This window comes from Humulus lupulus, chromosome 8 (genome assembly GCF_963169125.1).
Source record: "Humulus lupulus chromosome 8, drHumLupu1.1, whole genome shotgun sequence".
NCBI classification, from domain to species: domain Eukaryota; kingdom Viridiplantae; phylum Streptophyta; class Magnoliopsida; order Rosales; family Cannabaceae; genus Humulus; species Humulus lupulus.
This window is the reverse complement of record NC_084800.1, coordinates 13,275,842-13,299,411: the sequence shown is the minus strand read 5'-3', so window position 1 is coordinate 13,299,411 and position 23,570 is coordinate 13,275,842. Positions and strand designations below refer to the sequence as shown.

The window sequence follows — 23,570 nt, the reverse complement described above, 5'->3', positions numbered from 1 at the left end:
ACAGGGCCGCGGCGCTCCTTCGCGAACCCAGAATTCTGGGTTTCTCCAAGTGTTTTCCCCGAGCCAAAACACTCCCAAACCAACCCCAATGTTTACCTAAACCTCAAATTGAATTTAAAACCTCAAATAAACCATCTAACAACATATAAACACCAACAACAAGTCTAAGCACACAATCAAATCCATGATTCACAAATTGGTTTAAAACTCTATGAAACTTAAACCAATAAACCAGAAACTTAAACCACCTCAACTAAAACATATCAAAGTTGCATAGATACTTACCTCAAGTTGAAATTCGTCCCTGAGCCTTCTCCAAGTCCAATTCCAAGCAAATCCCTCTTATTTCCCAAACCGACCTAGCAAAGCTTCAACCCAAAATCCACCAAACAGAAACACACACATATTAGCTCTTAACCTTAGCATTTCTCTGCAGAATTCCATCAAGTTACTAAGTAAAACTCACCTTTGAGCCTAGTAGATCAATCTCCCAATTCCTAGTCTTGAATCCTTTGAGCTCTAGCTTAGAATCCTTCAAGTTCAGTCACCTTAGAGAGGGAGAGAGAGAGCATCGATAGAGAGAGGTTGAGTTTCCTTTTGTTCCTCTGTTTCCTTTTGTTAAATGGTTCTAGAGTCCCCAGCCCTCAAATTGAGCATATCCATCCACCCAAAATGACCATTTTACCCCTCATAGAAACCCTTTCCTAACTAAACCTCAAGGCCCTTTTCGTCATTTCCTTTCTTTTACTATTCTACCACTTTCCCATCATAACTTGTTACTCTCAGCAGTTACTAATGGTTACTCAGGTTACTCAATCACCAATAACCATTAACCATTAATTCCCAACTCATCTTACGAAATTTCCCCAAAGTACCCCTAGGCTCCTCCTAAGCCGGGTATTAAAATCCTGTTGTGACTTTTAAGTTAACTAGCTCTCTAGGACCGTCTCGACACGTGCATCACATTAATATCACAACACTCACGTGGTACAAATCACATAACACATTTATCACATTTATGCCCTCAGCGGCTAAAATTACCAATTTACCCCTAGCATACAAACGGGGTCCACATGCATATTTATACTACCTAAACATGCATTCTAATAACATATTCATTCAAATTCACATATATAAACATGTTAACTCATTTATTGCCCTCCAGGCACGCTAATCAAGGTCCTAAACCTTATTAGCAAATTGAGGTGTTACAGGGGTAAACCTTTATATGTTGTAATCTTTTTATTTTGAATTTATAAAAGTGTTTTAATATTCAAATATTTGAGTTTTATTATTTCTATCATTATTTATGCAATTAATATTTATTATTAATTTTATATAGATTCACTCAAGCTTTTTCTATGTAATTTTACTAAAATCATTTATATTAATTTTATTATTTTGTGGGTAGTCTTTTATTGCATTATTACCAAGATGGTATAGTGTCGCTTCTAGATTTCTCATAACAATAGTATTATCATTAGATATTAGTTTGTTATTTTGTGAGTAGTCTTTTACTGCATATTGCCAATGATATTATGTTGATTCTAGGTTTCTCATAAAAATAACATATGCATATACTTCAACTAAGAGATTTTATTGCTCAAATACATTTGCAAATTATCAAAGTAAATAAGTGACCAAAATATATTGTGGAACCCCGATGCCTCACCAAACCCCTTTTATCATTTATTTTCCTTTCATTTCAATTCTTCAAAACCACAAAAATATAATTTCTTTTACTACTTTCACATTACTTACATTCTAACTGTTTTATTTGTTCTTTGTTTCTTTACTTCATTGTGGAATCGACCACCCATCTATACTACGACTACCGCTAAGTGGAAGTCACATTTGGACGTTAAACAAGACTATTACTGATGTTGAAGTATGAAGCGCTAATAATAGATAAGTTTTAATTTGTATTGTAATTATAAGGTGAAATAATTGATTTTGAATTATTATTATTTAACATGTTAATGTTATTGTTTTCTCTTTATTTCATTCTTAAAAATTTAATACACATTAATTTTATTTTTTTGTATTTTTTGTAGGTTGTTTTGTTATCTAATTAGAAACTGCGACTTTAAAGATTCTATTGACAATAAGTGTACTTCACAAATAGGTTTTTTCTTCTTTTATCCATTATAATTGATAATTTTATAATTATCGTGGTATTTAGTATTGTTGTCCATTAAATTTTATCATTCATTCAATTTCAATAACTACTGTTGTTTTTGTTTGTATGTTAATTTTAGTTTGTAGGTTGTTTCTTATATATACAAGTAGAATATATGGAGTAAATGGTGGCGATGGATTGAATTGTCTGGCTATATCTTACTATGGATGTTGTTGACACATATTGTTTAGCAGTTGCATCTACTTTTACTAAGAGAGTTACGTTTTACAATGACATTGAGTCTTTGTTAGATGTTATAATAAGTTTGTTATCCAATTTCCATTAGTGTCCTTAATACATGATTTGTTGTTTTATGGTTAGCAGTGCAGCTTGTTTAGCTAGAAAATATCCATCATTTTCTCAAGATATTTAGACTTTCTAAGTTATACGACATTATGATATTTATCAATAAAGTTATCATTACTAAAAAAATATATTTAATATTACAATATCTCTTCTATATAAAAAGTGTGTATATAACGTAAATGATTGGTTTTAACAGTTTTTTTATTTTTTAATGTTAACTTTAACAGAATATTCTTATATTTAACAAAATATTATTATATTTAACGGTAGTTTGTAAACACCACTTAAACTTAAATAAAATAAAATAAATAATTAAAAAAAATTAAAATATGATATTTTGAGATATTTTACAATGATAATTATTTGAAAATAATAAATAATTAAACAAATTAAAATATGATATTTTTGAGATATTTTACAATTATAATTATTTAAAAATAATGAATAAATTAAAATATGATATTTTAAAAATAGTTTACAGTGATAATTATTTAAAAATAATAAAATTATACATTTATAACTTAAATAAAATTTAATTAAACTTAGACTCACTTATTAGAATAATATCATATTAAATATATAATATAATCTAATGTCAATTAGCAACAATTTGTTTTTTAAACTAGCAAGAAACTTAAATTTAAAATCCATGTATAATATTTAATATTACATTAAACATATAATATATAATATTTTGTTGTCACTCCAAAATTCAAAAACTTAAACATTATGATATTACTAAACTAGAACAAATAAATAAATTATTTAATTAAAATATAATATTTATTTAAAATTTATATGATATTATTAATATAAATTTAATAAAAATAATTAATAAATTCTATAAATAAAACTAAGAAAAAACCATTACGTATTACGTATCTAGTATATACATGTAAACATTATTACTTTTTAAGATACAATTTGTATACCGTTTAAAAAATAATTATAATTTATTTCCTTTTTTATATTATTTGATTATATTGATTTCTTTTATTAATTGAAAAATATATTATACTAATAAATGCCACAATCCAAGAAAAAATAAAGTAACTTTCGATATCTCTTCTATATAATAAGTGTGTAGATAACGGAAATTATTGGTCTTAACGGTTTTTTATTTTTTTCGTTAACTTTAACGGAATATTCTTATATATAACAGAATATTCTTATATTTAACGGTCGATTGTAAACATGATTTAAACTTAAATCAAATTGAATAAATTGATTAATTAATTAAAATATGATATTTTTGAGATATTTTACAACGACAATTATTTAAAAATAATAAAACTATATGTTTTATAACTTAAATAAAATTTAATTAAACTTCATGTATTATAATAATATCATATTAAACATATAATATAATATAATCTACTATCAACTAGAAACAAACTTCTTTAAAAAAAAAAAAACTAGCAACAAACTTAAATTTAAAATCCATCTATAATATTAATATTATATTAAACATATAATATACTACTCTACATTATAATTTTTTCTATTCTTATTTTATTCTACTATTAATTTCTCTTTAACTATTATTGTAATTTATATATATATGTTATGTAGCCACATAAATATATATATATATCAATATTGTGCTTAGATGTCATATATGTAGAGATTATTGATATAAATATTTATATATATTATAGAACTATAATTCATTCTATTGTATATTGAAATTATAGATAACGTTTTGCCCTAATTCCTTAATATATTTATGTCATGCATTATATTAAACATATTTTATGTATTTTTCTGATATTTTTTATTTATTTAAAATTTATATAATAATTAAAAAATAATAAAAATAAATACATGTTGAATAAGTATGTTTATAATTTTAAAACTAAGCAAACGTACATTGTACGATACTTTTACCTAGTATATATATAGATACATATTGATTATGAAAATGAAAATCAACAATATTAATAATCTAATATTCATTAAATAATTCAAATTTTAAACTATTTTAATTGACCACCCATTTATTTTTGGAAAAAACTAGTACAAAATTATTTACGTTTTTTAATATGTTTATTATATGAGTTCACGTAAAAATAACATTGAAATAGTTGTCACCAGTTTATTTTTTCACGACAATAAATTTTACATTAGAAATAATCATGTTTAGTATAAAATCGCATGAAAAAAAACATGTAAAAAAATAAACCATATACTTGCAATCATATAATGCACAAAAAAAGTGTTAAAAAATTAATAAATAAAAATGTTTACTTTTCTTAAACAAGCAGCCAAAATGTACTCAAAAAAATAAATAACACCTCAATGTGTACATATTAAAAATAAAAGGTTAATAAACAAAAAAGTTGAATTTTGAAATAAATATAATAAAAAAATACAAAAAACCTGAGGAAATTTATAAAATTTAATAAACAAAATTGTATACTTTACTGCACCACCAAAAGAAGCAAAAATTATTAGTTTGTTGATTATATGATGTATTGAATAATAAACATTGCATCAATATGATATGAACATTTTTGTGAATTTTTTTCTAGGAAAACAAATTTGGTTGTTAAGATGTATAAGACAAATAAAATAATCATTTTTTTACATGAAAAGAATTCATCAAAGTGCTTTTATCATATTTGGTCAATGTTTATTATTTTGTACTTCAATATAATCAACAGACTAAAAAATATACACTTTTGTTAACTTTAGTAGAGTCTGTCAACCTTAAGAACTTTTTCTTTTTCCGAGATTTTCTCTTAATAAATCATAAATCATAACCGTAATTGAATGTTATTAACGCTTTCAAAATTATTTTTATCAATATATATATATATATGAATATTTTGTAATTAATTTTAGTGATTTTAATAATTTATTTAATTATTTGATATCATTATATGTATATATATATAGAAAGCCCATTAATTCATGACATTAATCAAAACAATATATTTTATTTTGGTATATATTTTTGTATATAATTTTATAATTATGTTTTCTTATATATTGTAGTATCTTTACTTTTACTTTTATTGTATACATGTAAAAAATGCACTAACTTTTTCTTTGCTAAATATACCACTTTTTTTTTAAAAAAATTGATAATCTTATGTTTAATTTCCCTTTTGAAAACTCTATAAAGTACTTCCTTTATACAATTTCATCAAGATTATGCTCACAAGCAAAAATATAATTTCACTTTTAACACACTTTTAACACTTAGGTCCTATTTGAAAAACGTTTACTTTTGTTTATAGCTAAAAATATAAGATAAGTATAAGTAAAAAATTTGTCTTATTTTTTATGTTTGGATAACTATTTTATAGATATCTTTTTTTGATAAAAAATTATTTTTAAAGTGTTTGAATATCAATCAAAAAATATCTTTTATAAGGAAATTAAGAATAATAAAATTATTCTAATTTATAAAATAACTTCTCAAAACTGTATTTAAAAAAAGTTACAAATCTTATATTCTCAAAAAAGACATTTTAAATTAAAAAATGACATTTTATTTTATTTTTTACTCACAACACTCCAAAAAGTATTTCTTTAATTCTATAAGCTAAAAATAGTTTATAAAACGTTAAGCCAAACGGAGCCTTAAACGTAGGATTCTTTGTAAATAACACTATAGTACAAAATGTGTAATTCTTCTAATTTTATGTCATTTTGGGAAAATAAATTTGCATTCCTGTTTTTATTTAATTTTTTTTATTTGAATTCTTATTTTGATTTCAAAAGGTTTCATTTATTTTTCGTTCATTATTTGACATTAGATTTAGTTATGTGTTTGTTTTATGTATTATTAATAATTTTGTTTTATTATTAAAAAATAGTTTCTTTTTTATATATTCCTTTAAAATTTTGTTGACTTGAGAATTCTTTAATGAAGATTTGAAGAAAAATATACTCAAAACTGGTGTAAAAAAAACACATGGGGTGAGGAAATCACTGGAGTTATAATAATTCGGCTCTAAAAAATTACGTCTAATGGCTAGTGTTACTTTTCTTTTTCTCAGTGTTGATTTTCGCATACCCAATCTATCTTACATCCTCTATTGTAATCCTCTAATTTATACACTGTAGCCATCAATTCTACTTGTTGGAGCAACAATTTGTCTTTCTATATCTGGAAGCTTCTCCCAACAATGGACGATGCTCGGTCACTATTCCGGTGATGAAATTTGCCTTTGACTCATCGGAATCAGCAAGAAAGACACTCCGATGCTTAAGTCAGTTCAAAAATCGATCCAATTTCCCTTCTATGAATCTTATATTTATAGGACAAAATATGTAAAGCAGTTAGTTGGTTCAAGCGAACCCTGGAATGGGGGGGAGAAATAACTGAATTTCCCTCCAAAAATACCGACTTTGAATGTCTCGCTCAGGGGTCAGAGGCGCGGACCGCCTCTGACCCACAGCTTCTGCCTTCGGAACTTCTATATGCCAAAACGCTCTGTTTTGAACATTCGATAAATGAGGAAAGAGTTTTTGGGCCTAACAGATGCCCCCTGGCCCAAGCATCGAACAAGCGAGGCGTGCTAATCTGTTCGAATCTTGGGCCGACTCTTCGACACCAAAAATTTCGCCTAGAGCCGTCATTCTCCGTAAACCGAGGTAATCCGTAGGTGCATGATCATTTGATTGCCTGACAAGCTACACTTAATGCAAACACAGTTATCGAGTGAAGCGTTTGGTTCAGAATTTCACCTTCCACTTAAATAGTTTTATTTTAAAATAATTTTCATTCAAATTTCCAAACTTTATTCCAACTTCCAGAGAGAAGCTCAGAAGAAACCCTAGAGATTTCCTTTAGTTCAATCCTTCGACAATCATCTTTTTCTGCGTAATAATGTCTTCTCGTTCATCTCTCGAGCCTTTGGATCGCGATGGATATAAGAGTGCGTATGAACGCATGCGCAAATCGTTCGACATTCCTGACAATGTCACGGTGAGGATGCTCTCGGATGCTGAGCTTCGAGAATGGCGATTTAAGGACGTAGTGAAGCCTTCTGAGATCGTCATGAGTCTGAGACATATCGAATGGCTCCGTTTCCCTCTCCCGGCTCTGCTTGTTCAGATAATTTCAAACTCCGGGGCTCACATTTCTCAATTTCTCCCAAATGCTATTCAGTCAATAGTCGGGGCTCAGATGACAGGGAGCCTCAGGAATGTCAACATTCAATCGGACGACATTTACGCGTGCTTCACCAAGTCTACGAATAAGGCGATAGAGGGAAAGCCTTGGAAAACCTTCTCCCTCTCTCCTAAAAAGGATCGGACAATCTTCACCGATTTCGATACCTCCCATCGAAATCGGGATAAATATTTCTTTGATGTTGGAGGAGCGTGGTATCCTGAATACCTGCCTCAGGAAATTTTTCCTTTGGCCAGGGTGTTTATAAAAGGTGAGTCACATTTTTCATTCTGTTCGTTATTAGCTTTAATGTGAATCAATCATATCTGGATGATTATCCGTTAGTCTAACTCTATGTATTACTGTTTTGGTTCTTTGCATCAGATTTTTCTTGGCCTCAGGTTAGTATGAGTCCTGAACGGCAGAGCATGTTGACAGAGAAGGGGCTTCTGCATGAATATAAGGAGAATGCTATTAGTATCAGGGGTGTACTGAACCCCTACTGTATGCAGATTATGACTCGGCTTTGCTTTGTGGATCGAGTCGATCCTGGCGCCGTGCGAGTTAGATCACAGAAGAGTGACATGACCCTTAGCAAGATTACAACAGCATGTACGAAGCAGCTGGGAGCTTTCATAAAGAAATCCCTTCCTACTCCTTCAACTCTGTCGCTGACGAAGACTGAGTGCGAAAGGGCATGTTCTGAGACCTACGCTGCGTGTGCCAAGCATCAAAGGGTCTCAGAAGGTAAAAAGAAAGAGGGCTCTGGTCTGGCTTTTGCTGCAGAGTCGTCCCCTGATAAGTCCGGCTTATCGCGCAGATCTTCCCGTATCCAAGGGCAATCGTCCACGCCTTTTGACGCTCTGCAGATTCAGCCTCTCCAACAAGTGCCTTTGCCTGCAGACGCCTTAGGAAAAAGAAAGGAGCGTGAGGAATCCTCTGGCGAAGATTCGGATGACGGGAAGTGCATTTCGTCCAAGCTTCGGATCCCAAAAGGTTCTGTCTCCACTACTCAAGGATCTCCCTTTGCAATCCCCAAACTTACTCCAGGAAAATTACCAACGGGCCAGGCTCTCTCGTTGTGCAAGAAGCGACGAGGATCTGCCCCCGTTGGACATTTACCTGGGGCGTCTCCTACTTCACACGCAATTGGGTCTTCCTTGGCGGCAGGCTCAGAAGGGGTGGCTCATGCAGAGGGCGTTTCCTCTTCTCCGTCCAAATTATCAGGAGTGGTGACTGGAGATGGAGCGCAGGGTGGCTTACCAGTTGTGGTGAAGTCTCCTGTTGTCTGTATGAAACTGTCAGAGGCATTACCCTCTGCTTCTGCTTTGGCTGAAGGGTCTGACATTGGCCATAAGCGTGGCTTAGAGGGGAGACGTCCTTCTTCTGCCTCTCGTAAGAACAAGCTTCTAGAGGATGCCTTCGGATAGGGTTTTGAGTCTGCGGATACCCCTCCTCTGCTAGTTGAGCCAAGTAAGACCGTTGTATCTGAAACTACCCCTGGGTGTCAGGAATTAGGGGCTGTCGAAGTAACAGGTGTTGACACTCTCAGTGTTGACGTTTCCTTATTACCGCCTACCGCTTCTGAGTCTCTTCCAGGGGATGTCATTGTTGTGTCTCCGAAGGGTACTAGCACTTTTGAATCTCCTAGCGCTTTCTTGGAGCAGCTAACGTCTTCTGCCGTGCAGACGCCGGTGTACCTCCCAAGTGATTTGGGTGAAGATGATAGCTTATTTATACGCCCTTCGAAGATGTATTCTTCTGGCGCGGGGACAATTGTGCTGGTGTCTGATAGCATTATGGTATCGACGTTAGCAGAAGGTGGGAAGCCAGTTGCCCCCGTTGCTTCTGCAGCTGCATTTGTAGGGGGAGAAGCAAGTGACAGAGCAGGAGTAGCGTCGGAATATGGCCCTTCTACATCTACTGAAGTGATGGAGGAAATGCTACGCATAAGCAGGCCCCATTTACCTACAGAAGCAATTGGATCCTTGAGTGGGCAAGGTGATTTGCTGCAGCAGGTATCAGACCACATTTGGATGGTAAGTTGGTTAAAAAATTAGGCCTTGTTATATCTCGTGATATGTGTATGATGTTATATTTAATGGGCGTAATTGTTTTGTCACAGAGCTATGTAAGCGCGTCTGCTGCAAGGCGGGAGTATGCGGCGGCTATACAGAATGGCTCTAAACTAGCGGAGCAGATGGCGAAATTAGAAGAGGAGCGGGCAGGGAGAATGATGGCCGAGGCAAATCGGGACATGCTTGTGGAAGCCATCAAGAAGTTAGAGGCAGAGCTGGCAGAGGAAAAAAAGAGGGTGACTGCCACAGAGGAGAAGCTGGAAGGCACTGTCGAACTCGAAGTAGAGCGAGACAAATTGAAAGCTGACTTGGTGGATATGACCAATAAGTGGATGGAGAAAAATCAAGTCTGCATTCAGCATGAAGCCCGCATGGACAAGCTTAGCTGTATGATGAACGACCTTGAAGAGGATATAGTGTCGTTGCAGACTGATAAGGAGATCTTAGAAAAAGAGAAAAAAGAGTTGGAGCGAAGGTCAAATAATCTTGAGGCCAGCGCAGCAGACGCCAGGAAGTAGAAGTTGGAGGCTGAACTTCATTTAGGGGAGAAGTTGAAGGAAGCAGAAGAGGCGGTGACCGAAACCAAGAAGCAGTTGGAGGAGATGGCAGAGGTATGCGACTCTTCTTCTGTTATTGATGTATTAGAAAATTAACGGGCCCATAAAACACGTGTGTTGATTTCATAATGTTTTTGGTTTTGCAGAGGGCAGCAGAGGCGGCGATTGAAGCCACAAGGAAGCGCATTCGAGATCGAGAGATCACTGAACGCAAACTTGTGAGGGTGGCTGAGGTAGATACTGCGAAGTATTTGGATCTGGCATTACGCAATAAGAAGCAGACCCCAGAGGAGAAATGGGCAAAACTGGAGATGTATTGTAAAAGTGTCGATGTAAAAATATGAGAGTATGATGTCGACAAGTACTTGAATGAACTTGGGGATCTGCAGATTTCCTATCCGCCGTGTCAACTGGAGAAGTTGAAGTTGAGGGGCGACGCGTTGGGGTTGATGTATAATGCCAACGGGGAAGCTGTTGAAGATAGTGTTGCCAATGTGGCGTCTGATCAGAAGGCATTTGAATCCGTGCCTGTTGCAGAAGCCAAGCCAGATGGTGAAAGAGGTGCCGTAGAATGAATGACACACTATCGCTTTGTTAAATTCTGTCATGTTTTGCTTTGAATTAATTTCTGTATATGCATTCTTTGGGCTCTTTTGGCCGCTAGTATGTAGATGATTGTAATAGAGAAAATTATCAATACAAATTGAGCTTTATTTCCTGTTGGCTGTCTTGGTGTGTGTATTGGATGTGTTCATTTTCGTTTAGGACTTAATTGAAGGCGTGATGACAGGTGAGAGTCATATGGTTTATTCGGATCAGGAGCTTCATAGACCCTTCAGGCCATTGCGTGCGAGATACAGCGAAAGATCATACAGATGGTGGGAGAGAATGCCCAGTTAAGTGTTGTGTGAACGATCCGTCTTAGTGTTTTGGTGATGGGTTGGAGCTGACAACATTGTTGTTGCAGGTGAGCACCGTGAGTGGACGAAGGTTACCTTTTTGAGGAGGATCTTTGATAACCCTCAGTGGCTTTACTCAACGTGGGCTATGGAAGAACTTATAAGAAGTGGCATCCCGTACTACATATCGTGTGAACGTTATGGGTTAGGCCATCTGAAGCTAGAGAGTACGATGGCAGAGTACATGCGTCGTATTGAATGGGATTGACTATGGGCGAGAGAATACGTGTGCATAGAGAATAGATCAATTATGAAATCAGGAATTAATATTGTCGTTAATGTAACATAATTTATAAATAACAACTTCTGATTTATTGCCATTTTTTAGTACATGTCGCCTTCTGATTGTGCATAGTACAAATATTCATTTTTGTTTATTGAGAAAGGAATTGAGCAAATATGTGTGCCCATGCCTAGCATCTGCCAATTTAAGTTACAGTGATAAAAGTGTTGTACTCCTGCAACGTTGTTATTATTGTTGAGTGGTAGATCTTCTTATGCGTAGGGAGTTTTGTAGTGGTCTTGATCGGAACAGGTTCGGCCTCTGGAGACTGAAACTTTCCCATGAGGTCAGAGGGGTTAATGTGATTTAGACCGAACGCGGGGGACAAAGCGTAGAGTTGGGTGTCGAGGCAGATGCAAAGAGGTCAAGATTGTGAGGCAGGTATCTTTCCAATGCACCCATACCATGTAGTATAGTGACGGCTTGTGTGGGCTGCCGTGTATCCTGTCAGAGGCACCCATCGTGTAGGATATGGGTGCGACTGCGGGAAAAGTTCCTCCCAGCCTTGGATTGCCAAACCAGCTAGTGTGCACTGGTGAGGAATCTGAAGCATGACAGCTGATGGTTCTGCTGCGATAGTCAGGGCAGAGTAGACAGCAGGAGGTGCTCCTCTTATGCGGGTAAGAGGGTAGGGTTTGCAGTGCACCTCCGTTGGGCAGCCAGATCGGCGTAGTCAGGGCAGATTAGACTGCAAAATGGCTGGTTGTAGCTCCCTGCGAGCTTAGTCAAGTCAGATTAGAATGCGGTACAAAATCCAGTGAAACGACAGAGGCGGTAGGATCGTGTATGCAAATTGTGTGTAGTGGCCTTGCTGCCATGATCTGCTGAGATTCAGCCTGGTGCCAATGTGCGGGGTGTGATCCTCGCTGTGCATTATTATTGCTCTTTGTTTATTGGAGTGTAGGTGTGGGTAACGTATGTATTGAGACTAAAGACATACGGTGTATTGCTAGGGGAGGTTGGTAACTTCGAGCATTCAGATAATTGTTTATTTATAGCCATTGTGGTAGGTGGTTTTTGAGTGCACATGAATAATATTATTTTTGAACAAGGGTAGGTGGGGATATAATTGAGGAAACCTTTCGAGTGAAAAGTTAATTGTCACGTGTCTGGCTTGGTGTAATATGGTGGACAATAATGTCAAGAAATTGAATATACAAGAGAAATTTAAAAGAATGTGAAAAAATGGAAAGTTGTTGTATTACTTTTGAATTGCATAGTACAACTATTAATAATAATATTGTTTCAAAGACATTGAATTCCAAGTACGGGGTACGACTTTTCCGTTACGTACGTTCTTTAGGGTGTAAGACCCCCTACCTAGTATTTTTATGATTTCGAAAGGCCCTTCCTAATTAGGTTCTAGCTTCTTCTTGTTGCCTATGACCTTGCGCAGAACCCAATCGCCTTCCTGAAATGTGCATGAGTGGACTCTTTTGTTGTAGTAGCGCTCTGCAGCCTTTTGATAATTTTCTAGTCGTAATTGTGCCACCGTACGTATTTCTTCTAGAAGGTCTAGGTTGTGCAGTAGTTGAATGTTGTTTGTTGTTTGATCAGATGCGATCTCTGTCTGAAGTGTAGGTAGGTCGACTTCTGTTGGGATGATGGCCTCTGTTCCATATACCATGGCGTAGGGAGATTCTCCCGTGGAGGATCTTTTTGTTGTCCTATATGCCCATAACACTTTCGGTAATTCTTCTGCCCATGCTCCTTTTTTATCTTCCAAGTTCTTCTTAATGTTGGCAAAAATAGCTTTGTTGGAAGCCTCTGCTTGACCGTTGCCTTGTGGGTAAGTGACAGAGGCAAAGCTAAGCTTGATCTTGTATGTGTCGCATAGTTCTTGTACCTTCGCATTTTGGAAGGGAGTTCCATTGTCCACGACTATCTCCCACGGTATCCCAAATTGACATATGATATGCTTCCAGATGAAGGACATAGTGTCTGTTTTACTGACCGTGACGTAAGCCTCTGCCACAACCTATTTCGTGAAGTAATTAGTGGCTACAAGAGCATACCGTCTTCCTCCAGCAGCCTTAGGTAGTTCACCTACCACATCCATACCCCATTTTGCAAAAGGCCAAGGTGCAACGATGGAGTGTAAGGTTTGAGCAGGTTGATGGATGGTGGGTGAAAATCGTTGGCACTTGTCGCATTTTTTGGCATAGTCAAGTGCTTCTGTCATCATGTATGGCCAGTAATACCCTGCTGTAAGTGCTTTATGTGCCAGACTCCGTCACCCTGTGTGATTTACACATGTCCCCTCATGTATCTCTTCTATCAATTTTTTAGCTTCTGATGGACGCAAACACCGTAGGTAGGGGCCATTGAAGGACTTGCGGTATAGCGTCCCATGGATTATGGAATAGCGTTGTGCCCGAAGGCGCAGAAGTTTTGCATCTTTTGGATTAGGTGGGAGTTCGGAGGTGGACAAGTATCTTATGATTGGATCCATCCAGCATTCAGGTTCAGATGATGTTGAATAGACTTCCATGCCTCTGCTTGATCGGCTTATAGATATGGAGGACTGGCGTGTGCAACCTCCTACAGAGGCTAATTTGGCAAGGGCATCGACCTTCTGATTTTGCTCCCTAGGTACTTGTATGAGTTCGAACTGATGAAAATGTGATCGCAAGTCAGTTACCTTCTGTAGAAGGCTAGCCAGATGGGGTGCTTTAGTATCAAAATTTCCAGCCACTTGCTCTATCATAAGCTGTGAGTCTCCTCTGACAGTCAGACGTTGGATGCCCATTTCTTGTGCTAGTTCTAAACCATAGATTAGTGCCTCATATTCTGCTTCATTATTTGTCGTGGATTGCTCTAAACGAATGGCTTCTTCGATTTTGAGGCCCGAGGGAGCCTCTAATACGATGCCAATACCAGCCCCTTGGGAATTGGATGCTCCGTCAGTATGCATCGTCCACACCCATTGATCTTCTGACTCTAACAGTTCTGGCAGAGTGTCAGGAGTGAACGACTGAATTTCAACTAGGAAGTCGGCGAGTACCTGTCCTTTTTTTGCTTTTCGTGGTGAGAACCGAATATCATATGTCCCTAGCTTGATTGCCCATTTAGATAACCTTCCAGAGAGGTCGGGCTTACTCAATACTTGCTTTAATGGATAGTCCGTATATACAATGATGGGGTGGCTTTCAAAATATTGTCGTAACTTCTTCTTTACCGTAAGGAGTGCGAGTGCCAATTTTTCCATCATACTGTAACGAGTTTCAGCGTCCAGGAGCATCTTGCTACAGTAGAACACTGGCCTCTGATGATTAGCTTCTTCTCAGAAGAGAACGGAACTCACAGCGAATTGTGAGACAGACAAGTACAAGAATAAATCTTCATTAGCTGTGGGGGAGCTCAATATAGGAGGGGAGCTCAAATAAGTTTTCAAGTCTTCCAATGCTTTTCTTTGCTCTGGTCCCCAAGTGGTGTTGGTAGATTTCTTTATGCACTGCAGGAAGGGATGGCAACGGTCAGACATTCGTGATATGAATCGACTTAATGCTACTACTTTGCCCGTCAGAGCCTGTATGTCTCGGATGGTTCGGAGCTCTTTGACTTCTGAGAGGGACGCAATCTGTGTTGGGTTCGCCTCGATGCCCCTCTGACTGACAACGTACCCCAAGAACTGTCCAGAGGACACTCCAAAGACACATTTAGAGGGGTTTAATTTCATTTTATAAGCATCAAGGATGTCGAAGCACTCGGTCAAGTTGTCTATATGTGAAGAGCTTTGTTTGGACTTGATGACCATGTCGTTAATATAAACCTCCATATTTCTCCCAAGCAATGAGGAAAACAGCTTGTGCATCAGCCTTTGGTACGTCGCGCCTGCATTCTTTAGACCGAAGGGCATAAATTTGTAGCAATATAAACCACCTTCTGTTATGAAAGCCGTGTGAATCCGATCTTCTGATTTCATGGGGATTTGATTGTATCCAGAGTAAGCGTCGAGGAAGCTCATTCTTTCATACCCTGCCGTGGCGTCTATCATCTGATCGATCTTCGGTAGAGGGTAGCTATCTTTGGGACTTGCTTTATTTAAATTGGTGTAGTCTATGCATACTCTCTCTTTTCCCATTCTTCTTTGGGACCACGACGGGGTTGGCAAGCCAACTGGGGTATAAGCATTCTTCTATTGCCCCTGTGCTTAGGAGCCGTTGGACCTCCTCTTGTATGACTTGATTCACCTGTGGAGCGAACCTCCTCTGCTTCTGCTTGACAGGTGGGAAGTTGTTGGAGATATTTAGGCTGTGACTCATGACGGAGGGGTCTATTCCGGGTATGTCATGTGGAGACCAGGTGAAAGTTCTCGCTCTGGTCTTGAGAAATCTCATGAGGGTCTGTCTCTCTTCTCCAGAGAGCTTGGTACTTACCAGCACTGTCTTAGAGGGGTCAGCGTCGTCTAGACCCACTTGTTCTAAAGTATCTAGCGTAACTAGGGGTTTTTCTTGGTCTTCCTCTAGATCGATTCCTTTTAGGCATGCTGGTGGGTTCTGCTGTAATTGCTATTTGTCAGGGGAGTTGTTTTGGGAAGCAGTGCCAGAGCTATTTATTTCTTTCAAGGTAAGGAAGCACTTTTTGGCTTGCTTCTGGCATCCCTTGATGTCGACGGTGTAGCGCCCATTGAGTGATTGAAACCGCATCACCTGATGTAGAGTTGAGACTACCCCCTGCATCCGGTGGATCCAATTTCTCCCCATGATGGTGTTGTAGCTTGTGGTGGAATCTATAATGAGAAAGTCTACTGGCAGGGCACGTTCTGCGGCCACCACAGTTAATCGAACGACGCCCTTTGGATATACTCTTTGGCTGTTGAATCCCAAAATGGGCGTGGTGGAGGGCCGGATCTGATTCTCCTCTAGCCCCATCTTCTAGAAGGCTTCCCAGAAGAGGATGTCGACCCCACTGCCCCCGTCGATCAGAACTCTGCCCAGCTGGCAACGGTCAACTTGTAGGGAAATGATGAGTGGATCATCATGGGGTAGGTGTACGCCCTTCAGGTCATCATCGGTGAAGGTGATTGCAGAGGCTAGGTAGCTTCTGTCTTCTGAAGTGACAAGATTGACCATGTGGCCTAATGATTTGTATCGCTTCACTCGTTCTTCCATCCTTTTATGGATTTTGGTTGTATGCTCTTGGTTGTCAGTGAGTTCTACGATCCCGTGGATCATAGGGACTTGCTTAAGAGGCTCCTGGGTGCTGTCAGAGGCTGCGTGCACGGGGTCTGACGCTTGTGGAGCGGGGGCAGAAGCGGGATTATGCCGCGAGGCGCCTGGTCTAGCTATCTCCTTGATGTATTGGGTAAGCCTCCCACTCCTCATGAGGGCTTGGATCTGATTGTTCAAGTTGTGGCATTCAGCGATCGTATGACCGTGATCTTTGTGGAAGAGACAGTATCTGCTTTTATCCCTTCTATCAGAAGGAGTAATTTTGTAGGGCTTTCGCCAGATAGGTCTGTCTTTATTTTCTTCATAAATGACTTCTTGCGAGACGGTGTATTCGAAGGACGGGTATCGTGATGACTGTCGATCCTGTCTTGGCCTTTTTCCTTCCTTCGTGTGATCTGTTTGGTTCCGCTTCCTCTTGTCATCCCTAGCAGGTGGTGGAGGATTATTTGTTGGTGGAGCAGAGATGAGTGCAGACTTCTTCTGTGCGTGTTCTCGAAATTCCAAGACCCTGAAGACGCCCTCGGCTCGGGTCTGCATGTCTGCCATGTCGTATGGTGGCGTCATGGTGAGATTCTCATGTAAAAGAGATCCCACCTGCAAGCTTTTGACGAAGAGATTTGCTGCGGTGATTGGATCGACGTCATGGATTTGATGCACGAGGTCAATGAAATGCTGTAAGTATGCTTTCGGATGTTCATTCTCCCCTTGTTCAATCCGATAGAGATCAGCCATTGTTCTGGGTGCCTCTCTGTTCACGCTGTATTGCTGTAAAAAGGTCCGTCGGAGATCACTAAAACTGTTGAGTGACCCGGGTTTTAATTGTCGAAACCATAACAGAGCTGGCCCAGAGAAAGTCGTTGAAAAGACTTTGCACTGAATAGCTTCGTTATTAGCTTCTAATGCCATCTTCTGTTGAAATTGGAATAAATGGTTTAGCGGATCTCCTTTTCCATTGAACGCAGGCAGGGACGGGATGACGAAGTCTTGAGGCTTTGGCTCATTCTGAATCCATTCCGAGAAAGGCGATTTCTCAGTGGTTCTTGATACTAGATCCAAATGCTCGGTGGCGTAGGTTGATTGCCCATCTGAGAACTTCTGCATCATTTCCCTCATCATGTCTTCTTTCCAACTGTCTAAGAACTAGATTGAGGGAACACGACCTTCAGAGGGAGGATCGTGCGCGGCTTGAGGTGTGGTGCGTTGAGGCCAGATTTCGGCTGCTGGATGAGCGGATCCGGTGGGTTCTGCTTCTGTCCGCCCATGCGTGTCAGAGGTTGGGGCTCGTCGTTCTTCGGCCCCGGAGGATGGCGGTATGCCTTGGGAGTTTTCGTTACCTAGGTTCATGTTTTGATGAGGGGAATTAATGTGGTGGATTGGAATTTCAGATCTGCCAGAATCAAGATTGTTGTTGACTTGGGTATTGCATGCGGTGTCAGCAGATCTGCGCAGTTAAGCTATTTCAGCTTCGAGCCTAGCCTGAGCTTCGGTCAATGTCCTGATCGCTTCGTCGGACCGCTGCTAGCTCGCTTCCAACAGGCGACATATCCTGTCGATCTGATCGCTCACGTCCGCCGGAGGGACGCTCTGGGCGACTGGGCCCGAAACTCCGTTGCCTTTTGGTGGCATGATTTCAGGGTTTGTAGAGGATCTTGATTTCTTGGTTCGACGACGTGCCTAAGGCCGAAATATTTTTCTTTCCCACAGACGGCGCCAATTGTTGGAGCATCAATTTGTCTTTCTATTTCTGGAGGCTTCTCCCAACAATGGACGATGCTCGGTCACTATTCCGGTGATGAAATTTGCCTTTGACTCGTCGGGATCACCTGCAAGAAAGACACTTCGATGCTTAAGTCAGTTAAAAAATCGATCCCATTTCCCTTCTATGAATCTTATATTTATAGGACAAAATATGTAAAGCAGTTAGTTGGTTCAAGCGAACCCTGGAATGGGGGGGGAAGAAATAACTGAATTTCCCTCCAAAAATACCGACTTTGAATGTCTCGCTCAGGGGTCAGAGGTGCAGACTGCCTCTGACCCACAACTTCTGCCTTCGGAACTTCTATATGCCAAAACGCTCTGTTTTGAACATTCGATAAATGAGGAAAGAGTTTTTGGGCTGACCATTTTGGGCCTAACACTACTCAAATAAATAAATTTAGATACCGATTTATTATAACTAATATTTAAATAATGGTAACAACATCAATTATAAATTAGGATAAATAACATTTTTTTTACTACGAATTATGACTCTTTTTGTCTTGCCCCTCAAACTTTTTTGTGTGACAAAAAAAATCTGTATGGGGAGCTATAGCAACTATTGAAAATGTACTCAATTTGTTGCATTTCATTTTTTTTTTAAAACAATTTGATGTTGTATCAGTGATGTAGCGTATAGGCATGTAAATGGGGTGAGTCTTCCCTGTCCTGCCCTGATAAGTTCCTTGGAGCGGGTCGGGTCGACCCGCCCCGGCTGAATCAAAGCGGGTCTACCCCGATCCGTTTAACTTTTATTTATTTTATTTAAAAAAATTTGAATTATAATTAAATTAGATTAAAAGTAAGAAATGAAATTCTAAATAGTATATACAATATACATTATATGACCCTATTTCAATAAAAAAAAGTTTTGAAATATATATATTATCTCATTTGTAAAATCATAGTTTACCTGGATATTTGTAATCAATTTTTCTTGACTAAAGAGAAAAAAATAATACTAATATAAAATGGTAGTATAAATACATATAAAAACACTTCACTATTGTAGAACCAACACTAAGACATCTTATAAATAATGATGTTAAGAAAAATTATATAACAGTAGTTGCATATATCTCAAAATAATATTTTTTTAATATTGGATTAGAGTATAGACACTACTACAAAAATATGTTTTAACTTTAGTTTTTATACATAAAATTGTTGGGAAATACATAAAAAACGAAGTTAAAGTTTTTGATGGACTTTTAACTTCGCCTTTTGGTTTAGCACTCATAGGAATTAACCTATCACTTCGGTTATTTACGTATAGTGAAATTAAAGGATAATAGGCGGAGAAGAAAAAAATGACGGAACCCTTTAACTTCGGTTTTTACATAATAACCGAAGTTAAAGAGTATCTTTTAACTTTGGTTTTTAGATACTTTTAACTTCGCTCGGATTAAGTTCGGTTAATATCTCCGCGAGATCCGAAGAATAACAAGTGAAAAAACCAAAGTTAAAGCCTATTTTTGTAATAATGAGAACGAAAAAAAAGTTTTCGGGGCGGGGCCCCGAATTTCGCCCCGTTTTTACCGGGGAAAGACGCCCTATCGGGTCAGGGCCCCGCCCTGCCTCACCGCCCCATTTTACCATGCCTAGTAGTGCGATTCGAGAGTTCACTTGAAAAATGTATTCATAGATAGTAATCTAATAACAAATTCTGGAAATATATAACATTTTTAGAACTAATATTTATATGTTTATCACTAATAAACTTAATTTCAGCTAGCTTCATTTATTTAAATAAACTCCCGTAATACAATTATGTATGTGGCCTATGATCATATCAACAAAGTGTTTAAAAAATAAACGAAATACAGTAGAAATGACACGCTTTTAATGGTTGTCATAATTCGTAGGGGTATTTTTTCTACACAAAAAAGTTATGTGATTTACAAGGGCAATAATTTGGAGGGAATAAAACATATTTATCTAAAAATTAGATATCAACAACTGACATTTCCTATTCTAATAATTGAATATTTGATATTAATTAAGCCATTAAAATCTAAATGACATAATATGAAATTTTTTATTCCTCTTAGCCGAGCTTTATCTGCTGGTGTGCTATGCTAGAGATCAGTCATCCTTCTTGCTCATGAACTTAGGTGATTCTTCGTTGGTGGTAATGGAATATAATGAAATGAAAATTAATTAATTTTCATTTCATTCCATTGTTTGGTTCATTTTAGAGTACTAGAATATCATTCCAATGTAATGGTTTTTCTATCATTTTTATGTAATGATTATTCCATTTGAAAATTTGTGAAAATACTATTCCAATGCAAAATTAAAAAAAAATTATTAATTTTTTTATTTATATTATTTTTATTCCATTATATTATTATATTTGTTGGGCCCAAAATATTCGGCCCAAAGTCCTTTCCCTATTTACCGAACATTCAAAACGGATCGTTTTAACCTGCAGAAGCTCCGAAGACAGAAGCCACGGGTCAGAGGTGGTCTGCGCCTCTAACCTCTGAATACATAATTTAAAATCAGCATGTTTTGGAGGGAAATTCGGTTACCTTTCCTCCACCAATCAAGGGTTTGCTTGAACTAACTAACCACTTACATTTTTTGTTCTATAAATACGTGATTCTTAGAAAAACAATGGGATCGAACTTTTTACTGACTTAAGCATCGCAGCGTCTTTCTTGCAGGTAACCCCGACGAGTCAAAGGTGAACTTCATCACCGGAATAGTGACAAAGCATCATCTACCATTGGATTATACCTCCAGATATAGAAAGGCAAATTGTTGCTTCAACAATTGGCGCCGTCTGTGGGAAACGACGAACATTTCGGCCTTAGCCACATCGTCGAATCAAGAAATCAAGAACTTTATTTTTTGCAACAAAGATCCTCTCAAACCTTGGAGCCATGCCGCCAAAAGGCAACGGAGTGTCGGGTCCAGTCATCCAGGTTGTCCCTCCAGCGGACGTAAGCAACCAGATTGATAGGATGTGTCACCTGTTGGAAGCTAGCTAGCAAAGATCCGACGAAGCAATTAAAACGTTGACCGAAGCTCAGGCTAGGCTCGAAGCTGAGATCGCTGAGCTGCGCAAATCCGATGATGCCACACACAGCACCCAAGCCAACAACAATCTCGACTCTGATAGACCCGAAGTTCCAATCGACCGCATCAGTTCCCCTCAGCAAACCACGAACCTCGGTAGCGAAGGATCCTAGGGTCTCCCACCGCCCTCCCGAACCCATCCTCGTCTTGGGGCCGAAGAGCGACGAGCCCCGCTCTGTGACACACATGCGGACAGGAGCAGAACCCACCCGGTCAGCTCAGCCGACCGCCAAAGTCAAGCCCCAACAAATCGCACAGCGAGCCGCGCATGCTCACCTGCTGAGGACCGTGCTCCCTAGATCCGATTCTTAGACAGTTGGAAATAAGAGATGATGAAAGAAATGATGCAGAAGTTCTCAGATGGGAGATCCGTTCACTCAACCGAGCATATGGATCTGGTGTCAAGAACCACTGAGAAGTCTCCCTTCTCATAGTGGATTCAGAATGAGCCTAAGCCCCGAGACTTCGTCTTCCCTTCCCTGCCTGCGTTTGATGGAAATGGAGATCCGTTAAACCACCTGTTCCAATTTCAACAGAAAATGGTGCTAGAGGCCAACAACGTAGCCATTCAATGCAAGGTCTTTTCAACGACTTTCACTGGGCCAGCTTTGCTGTGGTTCCGACAGTTAAAGCCTGGATCCGTCAACAGTTTTAGTGACCTCCAACGAACTTTTCTACAACAATATAGCGTGAACCATGAGGCACCAAGAACAATGGCTGACCTCTATCGGATCGAGCAAGGGGAAAATGAACATCTGAAGGCGTATTTACAGCGTTTCATTGACCTCGTGGATCAAATCTGCGACGTCGACCCGATTACCGCAGCCAATATCTTCGTCAAAAGCTTGCAGGTGGAATCTCTCTTACATGAAAATCTCACCATGACACCACCTTATGACATGGCCGAGGTTCAGACCCGAGCCGATGGCGTCTTTAGGGTCTTAGAATTTCGAGAGCGTGCACAGAAGAAATCTGCACTTATCTTCGCTCCACCGACAAATAACCCTCCGCCACCTGCTAGAGATGACAAGAGGAAGAGGAATCAGACATGTTATCCAGAAATCAGGCACGGGTGACGTGGCAGACATTTTTAAACACGTGGCTGACACTTGGCAGAAGACCTGCTCGACCATCGACCAGAGAGATTTTCAGGCTTAATATTCAAACTTTGTATACGACCAGTGTGGTCTTGTACTTCGTATATTTGGAAGAAGATCTTGTGCAGTTATGATCATATCCGAGATTGTCTCCCATGATTTCCTGAATATCCGGTTAGTTAGGAAATAATATCTGTAACTGATTCATGTAATCCTCCTTAAGCCTATAAATAGAGAAAGATAGCTCAAGGATGGGGACTTTTGGCTTTTGTTTAATTGAAGGTAGACACTTACGAGAAAATTAGAGTTATTGTATTATGATTGTACTGTTTATCTCTCTCAGGTTTGTGTTACTCAGAGATCCCTAGTTCTTTGATCACTCCTTTGAGATCTCATATCAATAATAGCTTAAGTGGACGTAGGCCATTACCAGTTTCTGGGGCCGAACCACTATAATTCATTGTGTTCTTTACTGTTTTTGTCATTATATCCATTCCAACACATCTGTCCACATCAAGCGTTTTGACTCCGTGTCAGTTGTTCTATTTACTTATATATTTTGTTTAAGAGTTGTAATCTTTTCTTTTGGTCTAAACACTTTATTTTACTTGTAATCTTTTGCTTAGAGTTGTATTCTCACTATTCTCTTCTTCATCATCGTCTTCTTCCTTTTCTTCGTTTATTTGTAATTTTCAGTTATAGAGTTGTAATATTATAATCATTTCCATTGAGGCAAAGCAATATTTTCCTAACATTCAAAAGCTTACCCCTTTTTTGTTTCAATGGAAGGGGAAACCATCAAAATCATGAACCAAGACCTAGTAAGGTTGGATAGGTTTAATGGATCCAATTTACTAGGTGGCAAGACAAGGTGAGGTTTCTATTAACCACACTCAAAATCGCCTACATCCTTGAGTCTTCCTTGGCACCTCTAGCCGAGCCATCTGACAAAGACACTCCTAAGGAG

At 38.3% G+C, this 23,570-nt stretch overlaps 2 protein-coding genes across 2 annotated transcripts; both read right to left on the bottom strand.

The window, feature by feature from the left end:
* Positions 1–16,001: 16,001 nt before the first annotated feature.
* Positions 16,002–16,364, bottom strand: LOC133795049 (uncharacterized). The gene has a single exon (XM_062232503.1). The coding sequence runs from the start codon at positions 16,362–16,364 to the stop codon at positions 16,002–16,004; it is 363 nt and encodes a 120-aa protein (XP_062088487.1).
* Positions 16,365–16,367: 3 nt separating this feature from the next.
* On the bottom strand, positions 16,368–17,780 carry LOC133795048 (uncharacterized). The gene has a single exon (XM_062232502.1). It carries the CDS (start codon positions 17,778–17,780, stop codon positions 16,368–16,370), a length of 1,413 nt encoding a protein of 470 aa, XP_062088486.1.
* Positions 17,781–23,570: the final 5,790 nt, after the last annotated feature.